This window comes from Phocoena sinus, chromosome 7 (assembly GCF_008692025.1).
Source record: "Phocoena sinus isolate mPhoSin1 chromosome 7, mPhoSin1.pri, whole genome shotgun sequence".
Lineage (NCBI taxonomy): Eukaryota > Metazoa > Chordata > Mammalia > Artiodactyla > Phocoenidae > Phocoena > Phocoena sinus.
In genome coordinates this window covers 91,930,887-91,953,952 of record NC_045769.1, presented here as the reverse complement: position 1 = coordinate 91,953,952, position 23,066 = coordinate 91,930,887, and the positions used below count along the sequence as shown (strand labels likewise).

General features: G+C 40.7%; 1 protein-coding gene across 1 annotated transcript in view; it reads right to left on the bottom strand.

Moving 5' to 3' along the window:
* NXPH2 (neurexophilin 2) overlaps nt 1–22,737 on the bottom strand; it is a 110,205-nt gene extending 87,468 nt beyond the window's left edge. Inside the window, exon 1 of the mRNA XM_032637924.1 lies at nt 22,652–22,737. Coding sequence (XP_032493815.1) covers nt 22,652–22,702 — 51 coding nt within the window. The 5' untranslated portion in view covers nt 22,703–22,737. The remainder of the gene's footprint in view (nt 1–22,651) is intronic.
* Between the last annotated feature and the right edge of the window lie 329 nt (nt 22,738–23,066).

Here is a 23,066-nt window from a genome sequence, read left to right as displayed (position 1 = left end):
TGTGATGAGAGATGGGAGAGGCACAAGGATGAATCAGGGATGAGTCTTTTTGATTCTCAGACAGACTCAAGGTTTTAGGAAAATTTCTATTTCCTAAATCCACAGACTAACTCTTATAAAAGAGGCCAAAACCCTTTATAAAACAGAGAAGTCCAGAAAAATGAAAAATCATAATTGAATAAGATTGTACCTCTTTTGAAAAATCTGGTCACTGATCTTAAATATTATCACCTGGGTTCTATGTATAACATTATTAAATATTATTACCAAGGAGCTATCCAGGGACCTAGGAGACCTCTGCTTGAAATGTGCTCTGACCCAAAGGACGTGTCCCTCTATCTTTGTGAAATAACTGTAGAATCACAGAATTTCAGGTCTGAGCACAACTTTAAAGCTCATATAATATTTACAAAAGAACATTTAGGTTCAGTGATATGGTGACTTGCTCAGAGTCACACAGCTGGTCAACGAGAAGAGTTCAGTGTTCAAGTTTGACTTCCTGCCCCCAAGCCAGAGTGCCCTACACGATATTATTTCTGTGCCTGACTCACGTCTTCACCTATCAGGCCCTGCAAACTCCCACATAAGTCTTCTGGCTGAAACACGCCCTGCCTCACTATCAAACGTCCTACATTTGTTGTCATATGCTTGCATTTGCAAATTCCAGTCCTCAAAATTGAAAGACTCATAATTAGAGACTGTGGCCTTAGAGATCGATTTCCCTGAGGGTGTACCATGTCTGGAGAATCCTGAAGTCATCAGACTTTGGTCTGTACCTCACCAAGAACACCAGCCAAAAGTTCACTCAAAAACGGTTCCGGGACATTTCGTTCTTGGTCTCCCATTCTGAGAGGATGAGAGTTGGTCCAATCACAATACATTTATGTCACGGAAGTGTTTCCTTTGGCTACCTTAGGAGATACAGAAGTCACCATCTCGGTTCCTGAGACATTTTGTGGCCCCCACATTGAGTTATAAAGCAATTTAGAAAGCAATATATATGCCGGGGAGGAAAACTGTCATTTGAAACTCCTTGTAACTCCTTCTGAACCCCATAAGACTCTGGTGTGTGGGTTTTAAGGATTTTATTTCTTCCTTTTTTTTTTTGGCGGTACGCAGGCCTCTCACTGTTGTGGCCTCTCCCGTTGCGGAGCACAGGCTCCAGACGCGCAGGTTCAGCGGCCATGGCTCACGGGCCCAGCCGCTCCGCGGCATGTGGGATCTTCCCGGACCGGGGCACGAACCCGCGTCCCCTGCATCGGCAGGCGGACTCTCAACCACTGCGGCACCAGGGAAGCCCCACAGCTATCTCTGATAATGGTTATTTCTTATTAAGGTCATGCATTCACAAAATATTTTAGTACCCTGTGTCTATTAGGACAGCTTGTGGTTTCAACTAACAAAAACTTAATTACCACAGTGGCTTAAACAGGCAGAAACTCAAGAAACAAGAAGTCCTGAGACAGGCAGACTAGGGCTGGCACAGATGCTCAACAAAGCCGTACGAGACACAGGCTTTGTCATCACTCTTCTCTGCCATTCTCAAGACGTAGCCCTCAGCCCATGCTTGCTGCCTCATGTTCACAGAATGGCTGCTGCATCCCCTGGCTATAATTCTATAATCCAGGAGGAAGGTGGGAAAGGGGCAAAGTGCCAAAGGGCAAAAGGCATTCCAGCCAAATTTATCCTTATTCTAATCAAAAAAGGAAAAGATTTCCTGGCGGTAGCACTCAGTAAATTTGTACTCATATGCCGTTGGCCATACCTGGTCTTATAAGCTACCTGGTGTTAGAATTTTACAAGGAACAAAGAGGTTGTAGACGATGATTGTGACAGCCAGCTAAGAGTGTCTGTTATAGATTCCTCTGCCACTCTTCTTCTATAAAGTGTTTAAATTAACAGTCATTCTGAAAAAGGCTTCATGTTCATAACCTAAAACTTTTTCCCCCAAATTAAAAAGTTAAAACTCACCCACAATTTGTTCATTCTCAAAGACAATTGGGAAAATTAAGAAACCCAACCCTGCATTGAACAAATACCTATATATCTTAGTGAGACAGCAGTAAAGTAAGAGGGCTACCTGCTCCCCAGCCACTAGGGGGCAATAATAAACTCATCTTCAAACCATTCTCTTTTCCTTGTTGCATGCTCTGAGTCTGTCCCCACACTCAATATCTGTTTAAGTTTTAAGATCACTCAGCCTGACCCTCTGAAACAGAAAGAGCTGTCTGTTAGGAACATGCTTACCAACGGTGACATCCTGAGAAGTTACATGTGGAGTATGGGGAACCACATCTCATCTGCCGCATAAAGGGTCCCTGCTTTGGAGGAGAAATACTGTCAAGATCCTTAGCTAATGGTCTGTCATTAAAAGCCATAATGTCGGGACTTCCCTGGCGGTCCAGTGGTTAAGACTCTGCTCTTCCAGTGCTTCCACTGCACGGGGTGCGGGTTTGATCCCTGGTCGGGGAACTAGGATCTCACATGCGGCACAGCCAAAAAAAATTAAAAAAAAAAACAAAACCATAATGTCCTTAGAGGAATATTTTCTAAAACAAAGTAGAACCAGCTCCCTTTAGGTTAGTGTTTCTCAAATTGCCTCTAAAATCTGCCTTGGAAGCCCTGCAAGATGCTGCTTTAAAATGCAGGCTCCTGGGCCCAAACTTCAACACCTGGTATCTATCTCCTGAGCACCAGCCCAAGAGTATGTATCTTTAGCAATCTTCCCAGGTGGCTGCATACTCCAAGTTGAGAGCCACTTTCACAGATTAACATTCCAGACTCATAGGCTGAGTGGACAGGCTGGCAGAGTTCTCAGTCAGACCAGACGTGGACCTTCTTTCCGAAGCCAAATGCTGGTGGGAGAACAAGAATTCCAGTTCTTTACATAAACCATGCTCTGGACAAAGGCCTGAGCTCCCTTTGCCGAGCAACTATTTGGAGCAAGAGTGGCCACCTGACTAAACCAGGCTCTGCACCTACAAGCCTCCAACTGACTAATACCGTGACCAGGTAAATGTCTACTATCCTAAAGGGATTTCAGGGTGCTGGAGCTAGCTTTACCTGAAGCTCAGAGATCCGTAAAGGTCCAAAGCTTTTGTCCTTGTGCCTGACCTACTGCTGCCATATGCCTCAACCCTCCCCTCCATTTGACCTTATCCAGGCCGTTCCAGCCTTCCCTGCCTGGGCTCTGCCGAACCTCAACTAATGATTTCACCAGGGCAGTCTCTAAAATGTTCTCTGGCTGCCCAGGGCTAACCCCTATGCCAAACATTCTCTCTGATCTGTATCACCTGACCTTACCACTCACCTATGGCTGTCAACTGCTCTAGCAATGGGGCAACCCTGACACCCAGCTTCTTGGCCAGGTCCCCAACAGTCAGGGGCCGCAGCCAACTCCCAGTCACACCTATGCATCAGAGCTTTTCAATGTAATGTGGCTGTATTTCTTTGTAGTTTTGAAATTTCTGTGATTTACTAATACATCTGCTGTGCCTCCTGTTGGTTTTAGCAAGAAGCCGAAGCATGTTCTGTGGCAACAGAAATGAGTGCTATTCTGAGAGTATGTTGGAAATCAGAAGGGGGTTTCCTGTGCCATTTGAAGCTGAGAAACGAGGATCCTGGATGGGGCATCAGTACCCGAGTACATCTTCCCACCCACAAAGTTCACTAAAATAAAGTTGGGAAAGTAGTTTTCCGGCCGCTTGCAGCTATGAGAATATTTAACTCTCAAAGATTCTGATTGAAGTACCTATCTGAAGCAAAATACGTTTTATCGTGTGCATTCAAATGTATGTATCATCTGAAGATAAAAAAGAAGGCTGGCAGATTCAGCTAAAGAGAAACCTAGCAGCTCTGAAATTTAGAAAAGTAAAAGCCAGGCGTCTGAAGCAAACCGTTTAAAAGTGCTTGGAGGTGTTCGAAGGGGATGTCATGGGAATAGTGCTAAATATACAAAAGGTCATCACATTTCAGAGTATACGGTGGCAAAGGTTTAGGCTTCTTAAAATCCAGAGTAGCATAAGGGTCAGGTACAACTGAAATTTAAGAGCGTTTCTTTCCTGGATTAGAGAAGGATGGTATATACAGAACCGGGAAGTAGCCAGGACAACATGGGTCCCCGGAGAAAGAGCTTAACAGGCGCTTCTGTTGGAAAGCATATTAAGCAGAGTCAAAGCTGAGTATATGTGAGAGGAGAGAAGGGAGCAGATGTGAGGACAAAAAGCACGACTTCTGCTTCTTTCATAGCACACCCTCTAGCCTACCCCTGACATACCTGGAGACGAGAGCCTTGAACTACACTCTATTATATCATCAACAAGGTCAACTTGACATAACAGAAGTCCACGGGCTACAACAGTTGTTACATCACCAAAGGAACCAGATTTCATGCCAATGCTGGCACGTCTCTCCCCATGCTTAGCAGTTTACCCAGAAGCCTTGAACATTCCAGAATTCTTAATACAAACTTCAAATCTCTCATTAATAACATTCAAAGCTGACAGCTTTTGCTCACTGCAGGCACTCATAAAAGACTGTTCTTCCACTGTAGGCATTTCATTTAGTAACAACTTGGATAGAGATGCTTTGCCTCTACATCTCCCCAATATAAATCCAAACACAGACAAATCAAAACCAAATATTGTAGAAGGAATGCACTTAATTACCCGGTCACGTGCCTTCACTGTGTCAGTTTTGGTCTACCAACTCCAACGTTGTACAACACACGAGAAGGGCTCATTATACCCTGGTATTTTTGTTGTTCAGAACCCAGAAGAAAAGCTTTTCCTGGATGAAAAATTCCTTCCCTGACAGCCTCTATGGAGTTGCTGTGGATAAACAGAGGATGCCTTTATCACATGGGAGCTTGTGGGCTGTGTCCTGCTTAAACCAGATAGCGCTCTTCAACTGAAAGTAGATCTCTCCCTTATCTGCTGGAAATATGCTTGTTTAGTATAATGAGAAGAGGGGCCATTCCCTACAGAGTCATGCCTGGCGCCTCAGGTCCGGCTGTCCCTACGTGCGTGCACCAGTATGTAACGTTTCACCTACTTGTAGAGAAGGTGGGAGAGTTGTGGCATATCTCATTGTTACAACAAAGTTACAGTGCTTATATGGTATGTTAAAACCATAGCTGGTCTTTGAAATTTTTAAAATAATCTAAATCATGAAATGATCACCTTAATTAATGTTAAAGTTAAATAAAAATCTGATTCATAGTGATTGCAATTTGAAAAGAGTAAGTTAATCTATACTAAGAAAAAGCCCTTAGTATATAAATGTCAGCAAATTAAACCTATTACCTCACAAAAAAATAAATAAATGAAATAAGGACCTTAATGTAGAGAAGCACTAAAATATCACAATTAAAAACCAGATCAGAAATCTTGATCCTAAATTTAAAATTGCTGAAGGTCTAAATCCTTATTTTCAAGGTATTTTCCACCTTATGATTGATTGTAAACTTTAGAAATAATTTTTTCCTATGTTATTTCTTCTCTAATTATATAAATATTGATATATTAAAAAGGACAAGAGCATGGCATATTGTACTAAAAACACGAGTCAACAATGATGGGAAGAGATTGTAAAGCATTACAAAGTGGATATTTGTGGACAAACATCTTTTGTGGCTAACTGTATTTACTTCTAAAAGGGTAAAAAATGGAACAGACCAGTCCCTTGGCTACTGAGAATATCCTTTCTTTGTTCTAATGTAAGAAAACAGACTTAGTCTTGAGAGAATCAGACAGAACAAATAACAGTCTATTTTGGTTTGGCACTTCGACCTAGGTGTAGAAGTTTTGTCCCAAAGGAGCCTTATGATACTGCTAAGAATAAGAAAAGTTAAGGGCCTTTTCCCATGTAAATCCAGAGCTTCAAAACAAAAGGGCTTCAAGAACACGTTGAAGGAGTTCAGCGACACTGAACAAGCAGACTTAGGGCTTGGATTTAATTTGCCAGCCAAACTTCTCTGTAATCGGTCACAGGTAGTTTTCCATTGACTTGGAAACACAGCCTATCAGGAAGGATACTGAGTGATTTCTCTCAATGGTTCACTCATTCATTCATTCATTTGAGCACTTACTGGATGCCTACTATGTGACTGACTGTGGTGTTACACAGACTGACATCCACATTCTCTGTGTTCATAGATTTCACTTGGGTTAAGTGGAATGCAAAGAGGAGCACCTGCAGATACAGTGCCATGAGATAAATACTACAGCGGAGGTATGCACAGCGTGCAGGAGCCCAGAGGGACACACTTAACACAGAGGTATCTTTGGAGGGGAGATCTGAAAAGCTAGGTGACCCCTGGGGACCTGAGGCATTCTTCCTCCTGTGTCACGGGCAGTGTAATCTGTATAACTGTGGCTCTTTTCCTCGGGGCTGGCTTATATTCCACCAACAAAGGGCCAAGGTTCCAACAGCACTATAAATTCATAAAGCCAAGGGACATCCAAAAGACCATCTGCTCTAGGGTTTCCCAAATCTGGCTGGGCCCCAGCATCACCTGGTGCCTGGGCCTCAGCCTGGAGACACTGATGTAACATGCCTGGAGACTCTGAAAAGGCTCTCTTGCTGCAGCCAGCCCATGAACCAGCGTTTGGGAATCACTGACTCCAACCACCTCCATTTTCAGAAGGAGAATTTTAGAGGAAATTCACACCCACAGAACTGAACTGACTTCAACAGATTTCGGGCACATTAGGACAGCAGTTGTGGAACATCTGGCAAAGAAAAATTTGGTCCAAATACTTTCAAAGAGTAGTTCCAAAGTGCATGATATAAGCCATATAAAACAGGACCATTTGTACAAGGTCAAGAACTATATAACAGGAGAGAAAACGTCAAGAAAACTGGGCTTGGACTTCCCTGGTGGCACAGTGGTTAAGAATCCGCCTGCCAATGCAGGAGACATGGCTTCGAGCCCTAGTCTGGGAAGAGCCCACATGCCGCGGAGTAACTAAGCCCGTGTGCCTCAACTACTGAGCCTGCACTCTAGGGCCCGCGAGCCACAACTACTGAGCCCATGTGCCACAACTACTGAAGCCCATGTGCCACAACTACTGAGCCTGTGCTCTAAGGCCCGTGCTCCGCAGCAAAATCCACCGCAATGAGTAGCCCATGCACTGCAACGAAGAGTAGCCCCCGCTCTCCGCAGCTAGAGAAAGTCCACACACAGCAACAAAGACCCAACACAGCCAAAAATAAATAAAAATAAAATAAATTTATTAAAAAAAAAAGAAAATGGGCTTAATAAAGGTATTTGTTGCAATGAGCTATAAATTACCTCTGCTCTTCCCGGTATGAAAAGTGAAAAAGGAGCCAAACTGAGTTGAAACTCTCATTCTTTAAATAAGGATGCTTGATTTATCAGGAAAACAGGTTTTTGTCCTTAGGAATATATTCCAAGGAAAGGCTTAGCATAGTGTCATGCCTACAGTAGACACTTCAACTGTCGAATAAAGCAATGAATGAAAATGTGAGTATGTGTTAACTAAAAAAGTGTTTTCCTACAGCCACATCCTACATTAATCTTTGACAGAAGCTAAGAGTAAATCAGTAAGTAACGACTTATTTAGGCATTTGTACAGAGTGACAGAAGCATTATACAGGTCTGTAACTTTCACGGTAGAGACAACACATCCTCTTGCAAGTGAAAAGATACCACCTTTTTTTTCTTTTGCGGTATGCGGGCCTCTCACTGTTGTGGCCTCTCCCGTTGCGGAGCACAGGATCCGGAAGTGCAGGCTCAGCAGCCATGGCTCACGGGCCCAGCCGCTCCGCTGCACGTGGGATCCTCCCAGACCGGGGCACCAACCCGTGTCCCCTGCATCGGCAGGCGGACTCTCAACCACTGCGCCACCAGGGAAGCCCCAGGATACCACTTTTGATGTAGTGGGAAAGGTTCAGTAGGAGAATGTCATCTGTGTGCATGTATGTGTGTATGTATTAAAGGCATGGGCTGGAATGCAGGAGCCCTGACCTGCCTGGCGTGTCTGTAACACACTCATGTGGAAAGCTACAGGAGCCTATACAAAGGCCTACCCGCCTTGACATAAAGGGATATATCCCTTTATATATCCCTGGAGTGGCAGCCCAGCTGCAGTTCACTGGAGTTCTCAGATTTTATCCCAATAAATAAGGTCATTATTTATGTATAGATTTAATTTCATGAAAATATACTCTATTTCAAATTTTAACACCAGCTGGGATTCTTTTTACTTTTTTATTACCACGTTTATCTCTGGGGAAGAAAATGCAAGTCTTATAGTACCTTCATAGATACAATTTCTTAAAAAATGAGAATTGCCTTAAAGGAGAAACTTAATTAAAAAATGCATTCTGATGTAGAAGAAAGTGATTCATATACCATTTATAAAAAATAGAGTAACTCACAGTTTACATTTGTAAACTTGAAAATCCCCAATTTTCAACAAAAAGAAATGCAGCCTAGCCCTCAAAAGTTGAACTGAATAGTTTTAAGTTACATTTTAAAAATCTCAAAAACTAGGTCAAATCTTCCACTCAAAAGTGTTACTGTCCTGTTTTGATATCCATAGTAATCTGGGTTTGGGATAAATTCTTTGAAGAATGTAATCCCACTATATTTTAATTATAACAAATAGGCACATCGAGGATGTTTTAGTTCACGTTTTTATTAACCAACTATTATTTATGGTTATCATTTTCAGTTTTATTTGCTATCTTCATTACAAAGTAACACTTCCTCATTACTGCATTGTAAATTATGGAAACTCGAAAGCTTTCCTAAAACTCTTGGAGCCAGCCCTAACTACTGGTAAGATGTGTACCTGAGGCAAGATGAAATGTGTGAACTTTTCTTGGAGGGAACTCTTATCCAGGAGAGGAATATCAGGGGGATCACTCATCAATCATTTCCCTCAAAAAGGAAAATTTGTCAGAGATGTGTGCACTGGGCACAGTGCCTGATGGACTTGGCACTCAAAAACTAAACTGAAGGAAACTTGCCTGAGATGGAAAGCAGTGTTAAGAAATAAACTAGGTCTTTGCAAAATGCTGACCCCTTCCCAACAGTTCAAAGACAAAGTATTTAATTGGGAGAGTCCAAAGAGCTCACCTGGTTCAGCTTCTCACAGCCAGGAATTCCCTTCACTGGTGGTTCTCAGTTGGGGTGTATTTGCTTCTCAGGGGACATTTATCAATGTCTGGAAATATTTTGGGTTGTCACAATTGGGAGAGTGTGCTGCTGGCATCTAAGTGGGTAGAGGCCAGGGATGCTATTAAGCATCCTACAAGGCACAGGGCAGCCACTTTTCTTCCACCCCTTCCCCCCGCTCAAGTAATTATCTGGCCCAAAATATCAGTAGTGCTGAGGCTGAGAAACCCTTCCCTGAGGTATGACACAACAGATGGCCTCTGCTTACCTCTTTTTTATAAAATGACTTTTTTGGAGGAATGATTGACACGCAAAAAGCTATACATATTTAATGTATACAAGTTGATGAGTTTGGAGATAAGTATACACCTGTGAAAAACCATCAAGCCACAATCTACACCATAAACGTATCTATCACCTCCTAGGGAAGGCGCGCTTATGGCCATGTCCTGAGCATGTCTTTACAACTGCTGGACAGCTCCTACCACTGAAAAGACCCACTTTATCTTGAAATTCACTGATGAATGATATTTGTCAAAAGCACTACAGAAAAAGAAGGGCACAAATACAAAATCACATTTTAAGGTCAAAATGCCTTTTCCAGATGTTAATATTCATTTTCTAATCCATTTAAATGATAGAAGAAATTAGAGCACAGAGTAAATAAACTTACATACTGAATTTTTGTTGGTTGTATTATTTTTAATTCTATTATTTGGTAGCTTTTAAGGCTTTAAGTCTATTTCTTTTTCACCATGTAGAGTTTTTTTAAATTTTTGATTGTTTTACTACTCTGTTTCAGTTTAAATAATATCATTGACTTCTTTTTATGAAGGGTGATGACTGTGCCTATCTCCCTTTCTCCAATTCTTGGTTTTGGTTGGTTGTATTATTATTTGTAAGTCTACTTCTTAATTTATTAACATTAGACAGCTTAAGTTCTTACTATGAAAAACAAGGAAACTGATATGCTCACCTAGCTTCACCTCTTGTATTCCCTTTACTTCCAATTTTTATTATTTCAGTTCATTAATGTTTATTATAGTTACATTCCATTCTTTTTTTTTTGCGGTACGCAGGCCTCTCACTGCTGTGGCCTCTCCCGTTGCGGAGCACAGGCTCTGGACGCGCAGGCCGAGCAGCCATGGCTCACGGGCCTATCCGCTCCGCGGCATGCGGGATCTGCCCGGATCGGGACACGAACCCGTGTCCCCTGCATCGGCAGGCGGACTCTCAACCACTGCACCACCAGGGAAGCCCATTCCATTCTTAAACTATGTTTAAATCATTCCTGCTTTGAGTACAAATCCATTTTAAACACAGCAAATTAATAAATAGCATTTATAAAACTGAATGGTTTAAATGAAATTCCCAGTAGGGCCACAGTGTGACTGGACCACACCAAAGGAAACAGAACCCACATCTCCCCTGGGTCAGGGGCTAATGGACCCTTCTCTAGCCTCCTTTGCTTCTTCTGAGTCATACTCAGATACCACGCTACCCCACATCATCCCCTTGTGCTATATTCTTTCTTGCTTTGCTGATGTACTTCTTTGAGGATTTTTCCATATGGAGTGAGTGGTAACTCCCCCGAGACGCCTGCATGCTCCAAATGTCATTGTTTATTTTCTCTTCCTTCTCTTCCTCCTACTTTTCCCCTTCATGTTTGATTGATAATTTGGCTGTTGGTTCAATATTCTTTCAGAATATTCAGAAATTTGAAGGCATTGTTCCATTGCTTCTAACATCCAGTGTGGTTAATGAGGCGTCTGTTTGTTTTGTTAGTAATCTCTGAAAGCTCTCAGCGTTTTCTATTTTTTCCTTTGAGTTCAGGAATTTCACCAGGATTTTATTTTTTTTATCAGCCCATTCAACCCTGTTGACTATGTTCCTTCCCCTCATAGCCTCCTGTTATCTGTTTCTGGGGCTCCTCGCCGGATTTATCCTCTAAGTCTCGTCACTGTTCTCTCGTATTTTCCATGTTGGTCTTCCGGCTCTGTCATGGCAGGTTCCCTTGATTTCACCTTACAGTTCACCAGCATGATCTCTGTTCCTGCTCCTCCTAACCTTCTCCCTGACCTATTAATTTTGTTATATATTTCACTTCCAAGAACTCCTTCTTATTACCCAGTTGATCTTTCTTCATAGCGGTCTGTGAAAAGGCCTTGTTTTTAGGATGCAATATCCTCTTGACTCTCTGAGAATCCTAATTAGGAATTTTTAAAATTGAAATCTGTCCCTTGTATTATTTGTTTCTTCCAGGGTAGGTTCTGTTAGTTTCTCTTTGTCCTTCTCCTCCTTATTATTTTTTTGCTAAAGATTTCACTTAAATGTCTGGTGATCTTGTGGTCTATGTCTATTTACGAGTGGAGATCTGGTTGATTAACACAAAGAGCTGGAATGGGTCTTCACTGTGGGTGCTTGGGTCTCTTTCTCCGAGCTCTTCCTGCGGTGGGAGTTCTGATCACAGGTTCTCTAACAGGAACATATAGTGTTGATTCCCTAGGATGCGTGGAACTGTTCATCAAAGTGTCCCACCCTTCTCAAGCCAAGGCATTATGACCCAAGCCATCTAGGCTCTCTCAACCAGAACATGGCATCTTAAATGAAGTGAAAGAAAAACTTGAGAGAAAAAGATGGACATTTATTCATCATCTTGGCCAATTGATACTTTCCCGATACCTAGACCCTTGATTTTGCTCTAGACATGCCTGATTCTCCAACCTTTCCTGTGAGCTGCCCTGTTTTCACGAATTTCTTCTCTAAGTTTGTCAAAGTCAGTTTCTATTGCTTACCCACAAAAAACCTAAGCTGTTGCAGGTGGAAAGGAAAACTGACCTTCGTTAAGCTAATGCTAGGTAATAGGCATTTCACTTTTTTGGTATATAATCATCATAACCCTAAGAAATAGCTATAATTACCATTATTTCAGGACAAAAAACCCACTGAAATTGAGTAGATGTGTTCTCTTGTCCAAGGTGCCAGAAAAAGCATTGGAATCCAAGTCAGTCTGACACCAAAACCTATGCTTTCTCCTTACTCTGAAGTATTCATGGAGTATAAGGATACAGACCTGGCTGCAGTTAAGAGTATGTGATGAATATTGGATGGGAGATTTAAGGCTGGAAAACCAGAAAGAGAAACTTAGACTCAATGTATTAAGGAAAAGGGAATCACAGTCTCATCCTTAATAGTGGAGTGGCATAGTAAATCAAAGGAGAATTTAAGAAAGATGATCTGTGACATGTGGAATACATTTAGAGGGCTCATGTTGGAATAAAATAGACCAGCTAGGAGGCTGCTGTAGTGATGAAATGGAAGCAGGTGGAGAGAAAGAGACAGTTTACAGATGGATTTGGAAGGAAATTTCACAGGATTTTGTGACTGAATGGATACTGTAGGGGATGAAGAAAGATGAGCCAAAAACGACTAAAAGATTTTGAGTTGCAATGAGGAAAGATGAGTGAATGTATTTACCTTTCCTCTCTCTCAAATTTCCAATGAAATGAACTAGGAATGCAAAAACAAGAACGAGTGCCTAGTGCTACAAAGAGGAAAGGATGCCAAGGGTCCACAAAATGTGAGAATCTCTGGAAGAGGTAAAGAAGAGTGAATCAGAATGATGGAGAAGCCAAGTGTGCTGAGCAGCCAGTAACCAAACAAAGGCAAAAGAGAACAGCACCTGAACAGGGGTTTACCGCCTCCCCCCCCCCCCCCCCCCCCGACAGAATCCCCTCTTCCCAGCACCAAAATCAGCACGGGAGGAGCTGGGAGTGCAAGCAGGCGCAGGGCAGCTATCAGGAGGTTGCATGTCCTTCACTAAAGTAGAAAGAGGGCTGAGGTCCTGAATGCTCACCCCTTAACTCCAGGCTTCATTCAACCTAGGCCACTTAGTCAATCAGCTATGGAATCTGCCCCAGAAAGCTTCTATTTAGCTGCTATATACGATTATTTATAGGTAATATGATTGTCTACATATAAAATTCAAGAGAATCAAATTAAAAGTTATTAAACCTAATAATCCAGTTCAGAAATAGAACTGATACAATAAATATACTAAAATAAGTAGCTTTCTTTAAATTCCAGCAAAAATCAATTTAAAAATGTCAGGCCTAGAAATGTAGCCACAACCCCATAATATATAAAATATCCAGGAATAGTAAAATAAACAACATTTGTGCAAGAGCAATATAAAAAAAAAAACTATAAAAGTTTAAAAGCTGTAGACAAAAAGAACTGAAAAATGGGAAATTATTTAAAAAGGAAGGAATCACAAAATAAATTCAAAGGATTATTAAATATAAGAATAAACTTCACCTTCTTAATAAGTAATATATAACAGATTTTAAAAACAATGAGGTCTTTTCCTCTAACAGATTGAAAACATAAACAAAAAAGCCACTATCCAGATAGGGATATAGGATGCATATCCACTGTGAGTGGTACTGTATAGTCATTAAGGGGAAAATTTATATTTATCAAAATTTATATTGTACATTCCCGGCCTTGGACAAGTATTTTCAATTCTAGGAATTCATTTTGTTTATTTTTTATTTTTTTTTCCTATTTTTTAAATGTTTATTTATTTATTTTCTTATTAGTCATCCACTTTATACACATCAGTGTACACATGTCAATCCCAATTGCCCAATTCATCCCACCCCCCCCCCAGGAATTCATTTTATAAATATACTCACAAATGAACTGAAAAAATTCAAGACAGTCAAAATTTTCATTAATAAGAGACTGATTAAATACATTATGGCACATCAATGCCATGAAATACTAAGAATTCTCAAAAATATAAGTCGTACATTGTATAAAAATGGCCACAGTATATTATTGCATTAAAAATACATGTTACATGATGTTATGTTGTGTTGATATAATTATGATGAAAGCATACATATCTGTAATTTCTGGAAAGAGACACATTAAACTACTAATAGTGATCTCTTAGTATAAGATGGCACAAAGCAGGCAGAGGTACGAATAGCTGCTTTAAAAATTTCTGCATGTTAAAAAAAATTTAAACAGACACCTTAGGTTGGGTTCCCCAGAAACAGACAGCAAGACAAGTGTCTGAGTGCAAGTGATTTATAGTGAAGCGCATCCAGGGGAGTCTGGTGGGGAAGCGGGGCAGCGGGGCAGTGAACAAGAGGAAGCCATGGACGTGTGCGATCTCAAACGAAGTCCCCTTGAGGGGAGCTTTGACCTGCTCTCACAGGGACACTCCAGTGTATTCCTTAAACCTCTGAGCAAGGGAGCTGGGCTTTTCACACTCTGGCACCTGTCAGTCATTTGTCAAGAGCTGTCCCAGAAGGAAGGGAACTGCAGTCTGGCTCTGAGTGCTTTCTGGCAAGGGGCATCCAACACCCCCAGGGAAATCCTCTGAAGGAGAGTTATAGGTGCCCAGTGTTAGAACAGAAACCAAAAAAGGAGAGGGCGCACAGAAATGGTAAGAAGAGATCCAAAGGGATCTGGGTGGAAAGCCAATAACATTCACTATGCTATACCACCTCTGTAATCAAATACATATTTTCATAAAAAGTAAGAAAGGGAGAGAGGGCAAGAGCAAGAATGCTACTGGTAGAGTAAAATCTTCTACGGAAGCTCACAAGTTCTGCGAGTCTAGTAGGTGTCAGCACCTACTAGATGCCTCCCCCCACCCCACTGGCTCCTTCTCACATTCCCACCTGTCCATTAAAAAACCAAGAATAAGTAGCTCTTCATAGTAGTTAAAGCCCTTCTCTCTCTTCCTGTTCACCTTTTCCATCTGAAGCGGGACAGGTTGAGATCTTGAGGAATTAGAGGAACTCTCCAACCCTCTGCTGATCCTAACTGGAACCACATCACTAGGCCGTCCACTTAGCCCTAAAGCTGTAAAAGCTGGAGCACCTGGAAACTAAACTCTGAGGCTAAATTCTAAACGGGACTCCCAATTAAGAGCCAGGCTCTAAAAATCTGTTTACTCTGTTAAACCTGTTGACTTCACGGCAAATTTGTTTAAAACCTTCCTAGAATGAGTGAGTCAAGGTTTCTGCCTCGGCATGGCTGCTGAGCAGAACAGAACATTTCCTGGAAACGTCCCTCAAGCCCTTCACTCTGGGGGTCTATGATGGATCTCACAGCCTTCTGCTACAAACAGATGCTACCGTGACCTTGGGGATGGACTGGGCGGACAATTCAAGTTGCGCCTTTTGTGTGGTCTGTATACAGTCCGTCTTGGAAATCTTCCATGCCTTTGTGTCTTCATTTTAAAAAATGGATGCAATAACTATTGCTCTGTTTACCTTCCAGAGTTGATGTGAAGATGAACCCTGAGATCACACACATGAAATTATCTTATAAACCATGTGATGCTTTATACTAAGTTGCTTGTCCCAACACAAAGATACCAGACATTAAAAAGGGGGACAAGGTAGTGACTTCAAGATCTGAATCCATGAATGTTGGAAGGTTACTTGTTCAGGAAAGCTGTGTGTGGCTGTGGACATGTTGAGTGTGAGTTGGCAGTAAAACATCCAAGGCAAAGAAAGTGAGCTACGGAGAGATGGCCTTGGAGGCTGAGCAGTAGGGTAAGAATTGAGGTACAAATTTGGGAGTCATCAACATGGAAGCAGCAGGTGAATTCATGACTGTGGAAAACACACTTTTGAAAACTTCACCTCCCTTTTCATTTCTGCAGCCACATTTCTTATACTGATCCCAACTATCTTCTGTTTGGGTTATCCAAATGCAAAAACTGTATTAATAAAAATGATTGTTATCATTGCTACAAAGTGTTAAATGGTTCTTTTGAGTCCCTATTCTCTTATGTACACATTATCCGTTCAAAATATCATGCAGATCATGGACTTTTAACAGCCATATAAATTACATATGTGGTCTCTCCCTTCAAGTAATCTCAACTATTTCCTAAGTTACAGTTTTGAGTGAATAAATATACAAGCCATATAACTTAAGGTAAAACTGATGAGATTTTAAAACTGTCAATATATATGTCAATGCTTGAAAATCACCATCTTGCATAATCTTGAATAAAGAGATTTACTTAAGTGTTTTTATGACCTGAGAATCCTTTTATTTGGCCCAAACCAGCACTATCACAAAGTCAAGTTTCATTTTTAAAGACATTCATGTTGTTTAGAATATAGTTGGACTGAACCCCAGGACTAGTCAGTTTGTTTCAGTTGACTTGTCCCCTGATGTTAAAAGCATTAACAATTTCTTCCATCTTTGATAGGTCTCACATGCCAGTTCTTTCTTGGTTTTCTTTTTAAAATTTCATACCATTAATATCAGAATTCCCAAGACCTTTGGAGTTAGTTAATAGTATTCCTGATTTAAATAGGTTGGATTCTACTGAGGTGTACAAAAAGTCACATGCTAGTTTTCTGGTTGAGGTACGGTATTAAGCTATAATGCTGCTTATCTTAATAATTAGAATTTAACTGAGAGCCAATTTACTTTTTATTTAAATTAAAGAAAGGAGTAGATGTTAGTGGTTTACAATTTAAAAATGGTATATAGGGGGAAAAGCCCTTATTGTACCATTTTAATTTAAATTTTATTGATTTTGCTGATTACATGTGTTAAATAAGTATTTGTCAATTCCCTTTGCCTAGTTTCACTAAATTGTCCTTTTCCACAAGAAGATATAACATTAAGCAGTCTTGTAGTATTTTAAATCTATTTCTAAATAGATGTACCATTTGTGATATGGTTAAAAGCACAAACTCCATGTAAAACTTATATTTAAAGCAATTATGTTTGTAGGTAAGACATACTTTAAATCGTACAGTAAAGATGTACATAATTCATAAAAGGAAAATACAGTAACACTGTTACTGTACATTAAAAAAAGGAAAGAGATGTTAGAAATCATTTTTCATTCTCTTTATCACTGATGACGTCATTGTACAGATGAGGGATTTGAGGTTATTAAATGACCAGCCCAAGACACACACACACACACACACACACACACACACACACACACACTCACACACTCATATTCTCATAGCAGTTCCGTTTTTTTTACTGTTATGTCCTCAATGTCTGCTACAGTCTCAGTGTAAAGTCAGGGACAAAATAGTAACTATTTGTTGAATATGCAATTTATTTAGAGATAGAACTCGTCTTTCGACTCCAAATACATTGTTCTTTCCAGTACACAAATGGAAACTTTCAACATGTCCTTCTTGTAGATTTTTTGGGAGAACAGAATGTGATAAACTGTGTGAAAGAAACTTGAAAACAGGTAGGTATATGCAAATCTAAGAGAGCATTATTATCATTGTACTTTAAATTTGTAAAACTTCCCAGTTTTCTTACTATGGGTCCATAAATCTAAGAAAAGCAAAATTTACAAGAATGACAATTTTAAAGACAACTATTTTAACTTCTTGAATGATCGGGCTAAGAAAAATATTTCTTATAGCTTTTGGGTTTAGATAATGAAATATTCATTTTTAATGGTAGCTCTATAAAGAAACAGAATTCCTTATTATATACTGATCTTACAGCATAATGAACCAAACAGTTATTTGAAGGTTTGCATCTAGATCTTCATAAACTAAAAACAACATAAATTGGAAGTTTTCAATCAATCATATCTTAGAATTCTTTCTATAATATGAAAATCTACACTGTAAATTGCTTTAGATACTTCTTTATTGAGCAAGATTTTGAAATAAAGAACAGAGTTGTCATCGATACCGTTGGTCATATCACAAGTAATAAAAAATTCAAACAGATTGTCAGCAAATAAAGACTCTTACAATTTTTAGTAAATAAAGACCAACTAAGGCATCTGAATTTGGCACAATTAAAATTGTTCGTGATGAAACAGTGTTACAATATCTTACAGTGGTTCAATAAATAGGTTAACTTGGAAGAGATTATTGAAAATAATTTAAACATGCTACATTTTAAATTATAACCACTGTGCAAGAATGATATAGAAATTAGTTTCTTAAATCATCATTCCACATACTATAAGAATATCTAGAGAGTAAACTCACATGGATGAGTGCTCAAAATCACTTGGACCAATTTTTTAAAGCAGCTTTAAAATAACTGACTCCCAAATCAAGATATTAAATGCCAACTTCTAACCGGCTATGATGCTTATGGCTAAGATGGAAATGAGATTCTTCACAGAAATGCTGACACAGCCCTAACTGTAGGCATTTGAGCGTGTGGCTATAATTCTTTTTTCAAATCTTACCCAGCAAAGCTTCAGGTAAAAGAGACCGCAGAATATGTAAACAGTAGGAGACAGTCCTGGAGCTTTTACAAAATCACAAACCTTGACACACTTATATTCATCTCTGATTGCTACTACTAAATAATGAGATCATTCACAATGTATTGATTAGCTCTTTAATAGATAAAAGGTGGGCAGTGTGTTGTAAAAATCAACATTTCTTAATTCATTCGATTTGCAAGAGCTACACATTTTAAGCTGAGAATGGAAAACCTCTAATAAAAGTTTTTCAAAAAAGCCTTCTGCCTTATTTAGCATTTTGACCACTAATCAGAAACAATAAAAAATTAAGAAAAAAACTATAAAAAAAAAAAAGAAAGAAAGAAACTATGGAACAAAAAGTAACAAGGCTTTTCTTTTCCATTCGGAAATCTATTGAGCTATAAAATAGGTTCCCAAGAGGAGTCAGTTTCATATGTGGAAGGCATTTAAAACTGAACTACACAAACCTAATCTTAAAATAGGCCAAGGGAACACAATTTATACTGGGAGGTGAGTGGCTGGAATAGAGGACTTAATTGTCTAATCCTAGTTCTCATTTTTAAAAATGTCTAAGATAATGATCCTTTTAATGAGGAGTCAATTTCAAAGCCCAGCCAACTCTAAGTCCTAACCATGATATGGTGGTTTTTTCTTCTCCTCTGCGTTGTCATCTAGGCAACAGACGACTATTGATCCTACACTGGAAAATACTGTTCTGATGTTAATTGATCAAAACTGTATAAGGGAAATTGTGATTTCTGAATGGAAGACAGTCATGAGTTATCACTTCTTGAAAATACAGAACTGGGAATAAATATATGTTATGACTATGACACTAAATATTAAAATCAATAATTTGCTAAGATAAAAATATCCTCAATAAGTTCATGTGGGATGATACTATATAATGAGGATGAGCTTAAAATTGTTAACACTTTGCATCACAAGTATTCTGATTTTATAGGATTCTAAAAATTTGCTAACTTGTATCGCTTTTTTAATTTATATTTTACTTGATAAACTCATCATTATATCACAGAAAAACAAGTTGAAATGTATAACAAACTAATTTTTAAAATCACCACTAAATTTTATCTTAAACTCAAGCTTATCATCCATTTAAATTCAAATTTAATCTTTTTACAATCTGCATTTTACTTAGAGGCAAAAATCACACTTATTATGAGTTACAAATAATCATGCAAATCTGTAAGAAGCTGTCAACTGGCGAAGTCTTTACCTTGTATCATGTCACAAAATAACACTCATTATAATATTAACTTCAAATGCTAATTTTCTCTTCATTAGATGGCAGACAAGAGATAATGTGCTATTAGTATTTTTATAAAGATACGTTGCTGAATAAGAATTTCAAAGAAAATAATACATTCAGGATTGATACTTAATTCTGCAAATGCCTAGTAATCTTATTAATTAGGTATAGCAACCTGTCTGTTAAAACACTAGACACAGGCCAGGAAAATTGGGTAAGGACAAATCACAGACACACATACTTCATAGTTTACCTGCAATATTTATCAATTCAGCTTATTGTTTTCTTAAAAATTATAAATATCCCCCAAATAAGTAAAAATCTTCTAGTTATTGTATCAGTATTATATGATAGGGACTTATTTGGGCCCAACTCCCTCTGACTGCTTTCATATGAATCAGGCAATTTTCTTAAAATTAAAATTTCAATATCCCCCAATGAATCCACTACTCATTTAAAAATATTTAGCATTTTAGGATGGCAGTGGGAATGGAAAAGTAAAATCCAGTTCCAGCGATAACCCAACCTCGTCTCCACTCCCTCCCCCCAAGGGCAGATGTACTATGTACACATGGTTCCTAGAAAATGAAAAAATTAGTTTTCAAACATTTTATCCACTTGCTATTGGGATTTACCAAAGAAGTTCAATATTAGCTGAAAAGGTAGACTAAAACTATAAGCCATCCGAAGGGCCAAATAATAACTTTTTTTTTGGATACCTGCTGGGTTGGGGCGAATGGTGGGATTGGGGGGTGTTTTCATTTAGATCTACCCTGCTCAGCCACTCTGTTTTCCTTTCACATCCTAACCCCCTTGTGTTATAAGGCTGGAAACAGCTCTAAGATTGTGGAGAATGTAAACAGCTTTTTATTGTCCAAAAGGATGGCAGTGTAAGGAATGTATGCTTATCACCCAGCTGCAGCTCCCCACCTCACTTACCATGATAAAGTGCTCCAGGAAAAAAACATCACAACCCAAGCACAATCCAAAAATGGATTAGAATTTGACATACACTTCCTTAAAAACTGATAAATCAAGCCACGCTGTAATATTAGAATCTAGCTCTTAAGGAGGGTATATAATCTTGTCAAGATGTATTTCTTATTCCCTATTGACTCTGGTGGTGTGAAAAAAAAAAAAAAAAAAATCTAACATTCCCAATACAGTAAACTGATGGAAGAACTTTTCCCAACACATCCCCCAGTATAGCTCCTTATCTTTAAGAGTCTAATACAGTGGAACAGATACACAGTTCATGATCATTGAATGCCAAAATAAATGAATGAACTAAGAGATTCATGAAGATATTCTGAAGATCCTACCTAAGTACCTGAGTTCCCCAGGTTTTTACAGTTTTACTTACACACACCATACAAATGTTGCTTTGTTAAATCACCTTTTTTTGGAATCTAGATCAAACATTTCAAAAAGCAAGGGATACTGAAGAGTATTATGGCATATACGTGGCATGCTTAATGCCTTAGATGTAAAATTTATTTTAACATGCCATCTTGTATATAGGCAGTATGTGCTGGCTCATTTAAGGACATTTGGGAACATCACTGCATTTTCTTCTTGAAGCCATTGAAGAATTTCTTAATGCTGTGCAGGTGAAGCTAATCTCTGTGGAAAAGGAATGGACAGGCCCTTTCGTGCTCTCTCCCCTTCACTAAGACATTTTAGAACTCCTTCCATCCTCAAACTTACAGAGTATCTTTGTGTCTACAATATCATATGTATCATAGAGAAACTTTAATAAGTTACTTGATTTTTCCCTCTAAAGGGAAATGAGAGAGAGAGAGAGAGAGAGAGAGAGAGAGAGAGAAGGGAGGGATGAAGGAAGGAAAAAAGGAAGGATCATCATCCTTGGGTTCCTTAACCCTGTTTTAACAGCCAGATTAAACTGGGTAAAGTCTTAAATATGAAGACCAAAGAAACCTTGGCTTCTGGAGAAAGCCCTCTTGATAGCACCGTATTAAGACAAGTGCCAAGAGAGCAAGAGAAATCCATCACAGAGGCGGACTGCGCCAAAGCAATCCCCTTCTATAATTGTACTTTAAAAGTTGTCTTCTTGAACGTCTTACTTGGGATCTCCCTTAAACAGAATTAGCTAGCAATCCATACAGCATACAGGTATATTTCGGAAGGAGGAGAGGGTGGCGCCACGCGGGAAAAGCGAGGAGAGATGAGAGGCACCACTGGAACGGTCGCCTAGAGCTTCCCTGGCGGACTGTGCAACCACCTTCTAATACCCTTCATATTCCTCGGTGCCCCCTGAGCCGCCCAGACCAGACAGGAGAGGTCTTTGGGAACAAAATGCGTAGAGACGACGGGGAGGGGGCTCCTGTGTGGAGTTGGATTTGAAAGTTACATCCTGCGTCCCCGCCGGCACAAAACCCCATCCTAGTCCCCAGTGCCAGATAGAAAACGAAGAGAAATCCAATCTGCCTCCCAAATCGGTCTTTTGCCTAAGTTTTTCCCCAGCAAGGAGCCACCAACCGGCCCTGAGAGCGAGGATGCACGATGCCGTGCTTTATAAGTGTTTGCGGGCATCCGGGCAAAATACCACGTGAAAAATAACCACCAAGCCCCCCAAACTCTGGGCTAGAGGCAGGTCTTTCAGCCCATCCTTATCGCGTCCGTCTACCCTTATCCCCTCCTTGACCGCTCCTCAATAAACCTCTTCCTTCTCTCTCACCTTCTTCCCTGCCACTTTCTTCCTTCTTTACCTCAGCCCTCCAGTCCCAATCCTCCATAAGCACCGCACTCGCCTCAGGGTCCCCACTCTGATCCCCGTTCCCTGATTCTTTCCCTTCAACCTCTAAGGCAACCCTAAACTCCCTCCACTGCCTGCGCCCCCCGACCCCATGTCCCAAGCAGCCCCAGACTCTGCTTCCGAGTCGGCAGCCGGAGCGGTTTTCCCGCCGAAACGCGGCCCCGGCGCGTGGGGCGTGGGGCGCGCGGCGGGCCGGGCACTCACCAGCTGCAGCAAGCCGGGGACCACGACGAGGGGCAGCGGCCGCAGGCGCATGGTGCCGGCTGGCGCGGCGTCTCACGAGCTGCGCGCCCTCGCCTGCCTCTCGCGCATCTCCACTTCGCGGGGCAGGACTGAGGACGCCAGGGACTCCGCGCGGCGCTTCCCTCCCGGAATCCGAGCGCAGCGCCGCGCCACGCCGCGCGGGTCGGGTGGGCGGGCTGGGAAGGGGGTGGGGGAGGGCGGTCGGGAGATGCTTCTGGGGCCCCGCGCGCCCCTCCTTGGAGGGGGCCGGAAAAGGAGCGTGGGGGGCAGCTCGAGCTCCGGCGTGCTGCGCGGGGTCCCAGCAGCGCCCGGGGCTCCCGCGTCCCGGGGTCAGGGTGAGCGCGGCGGACGCCCGCGGGCGGGAGGCTGCGGCTCC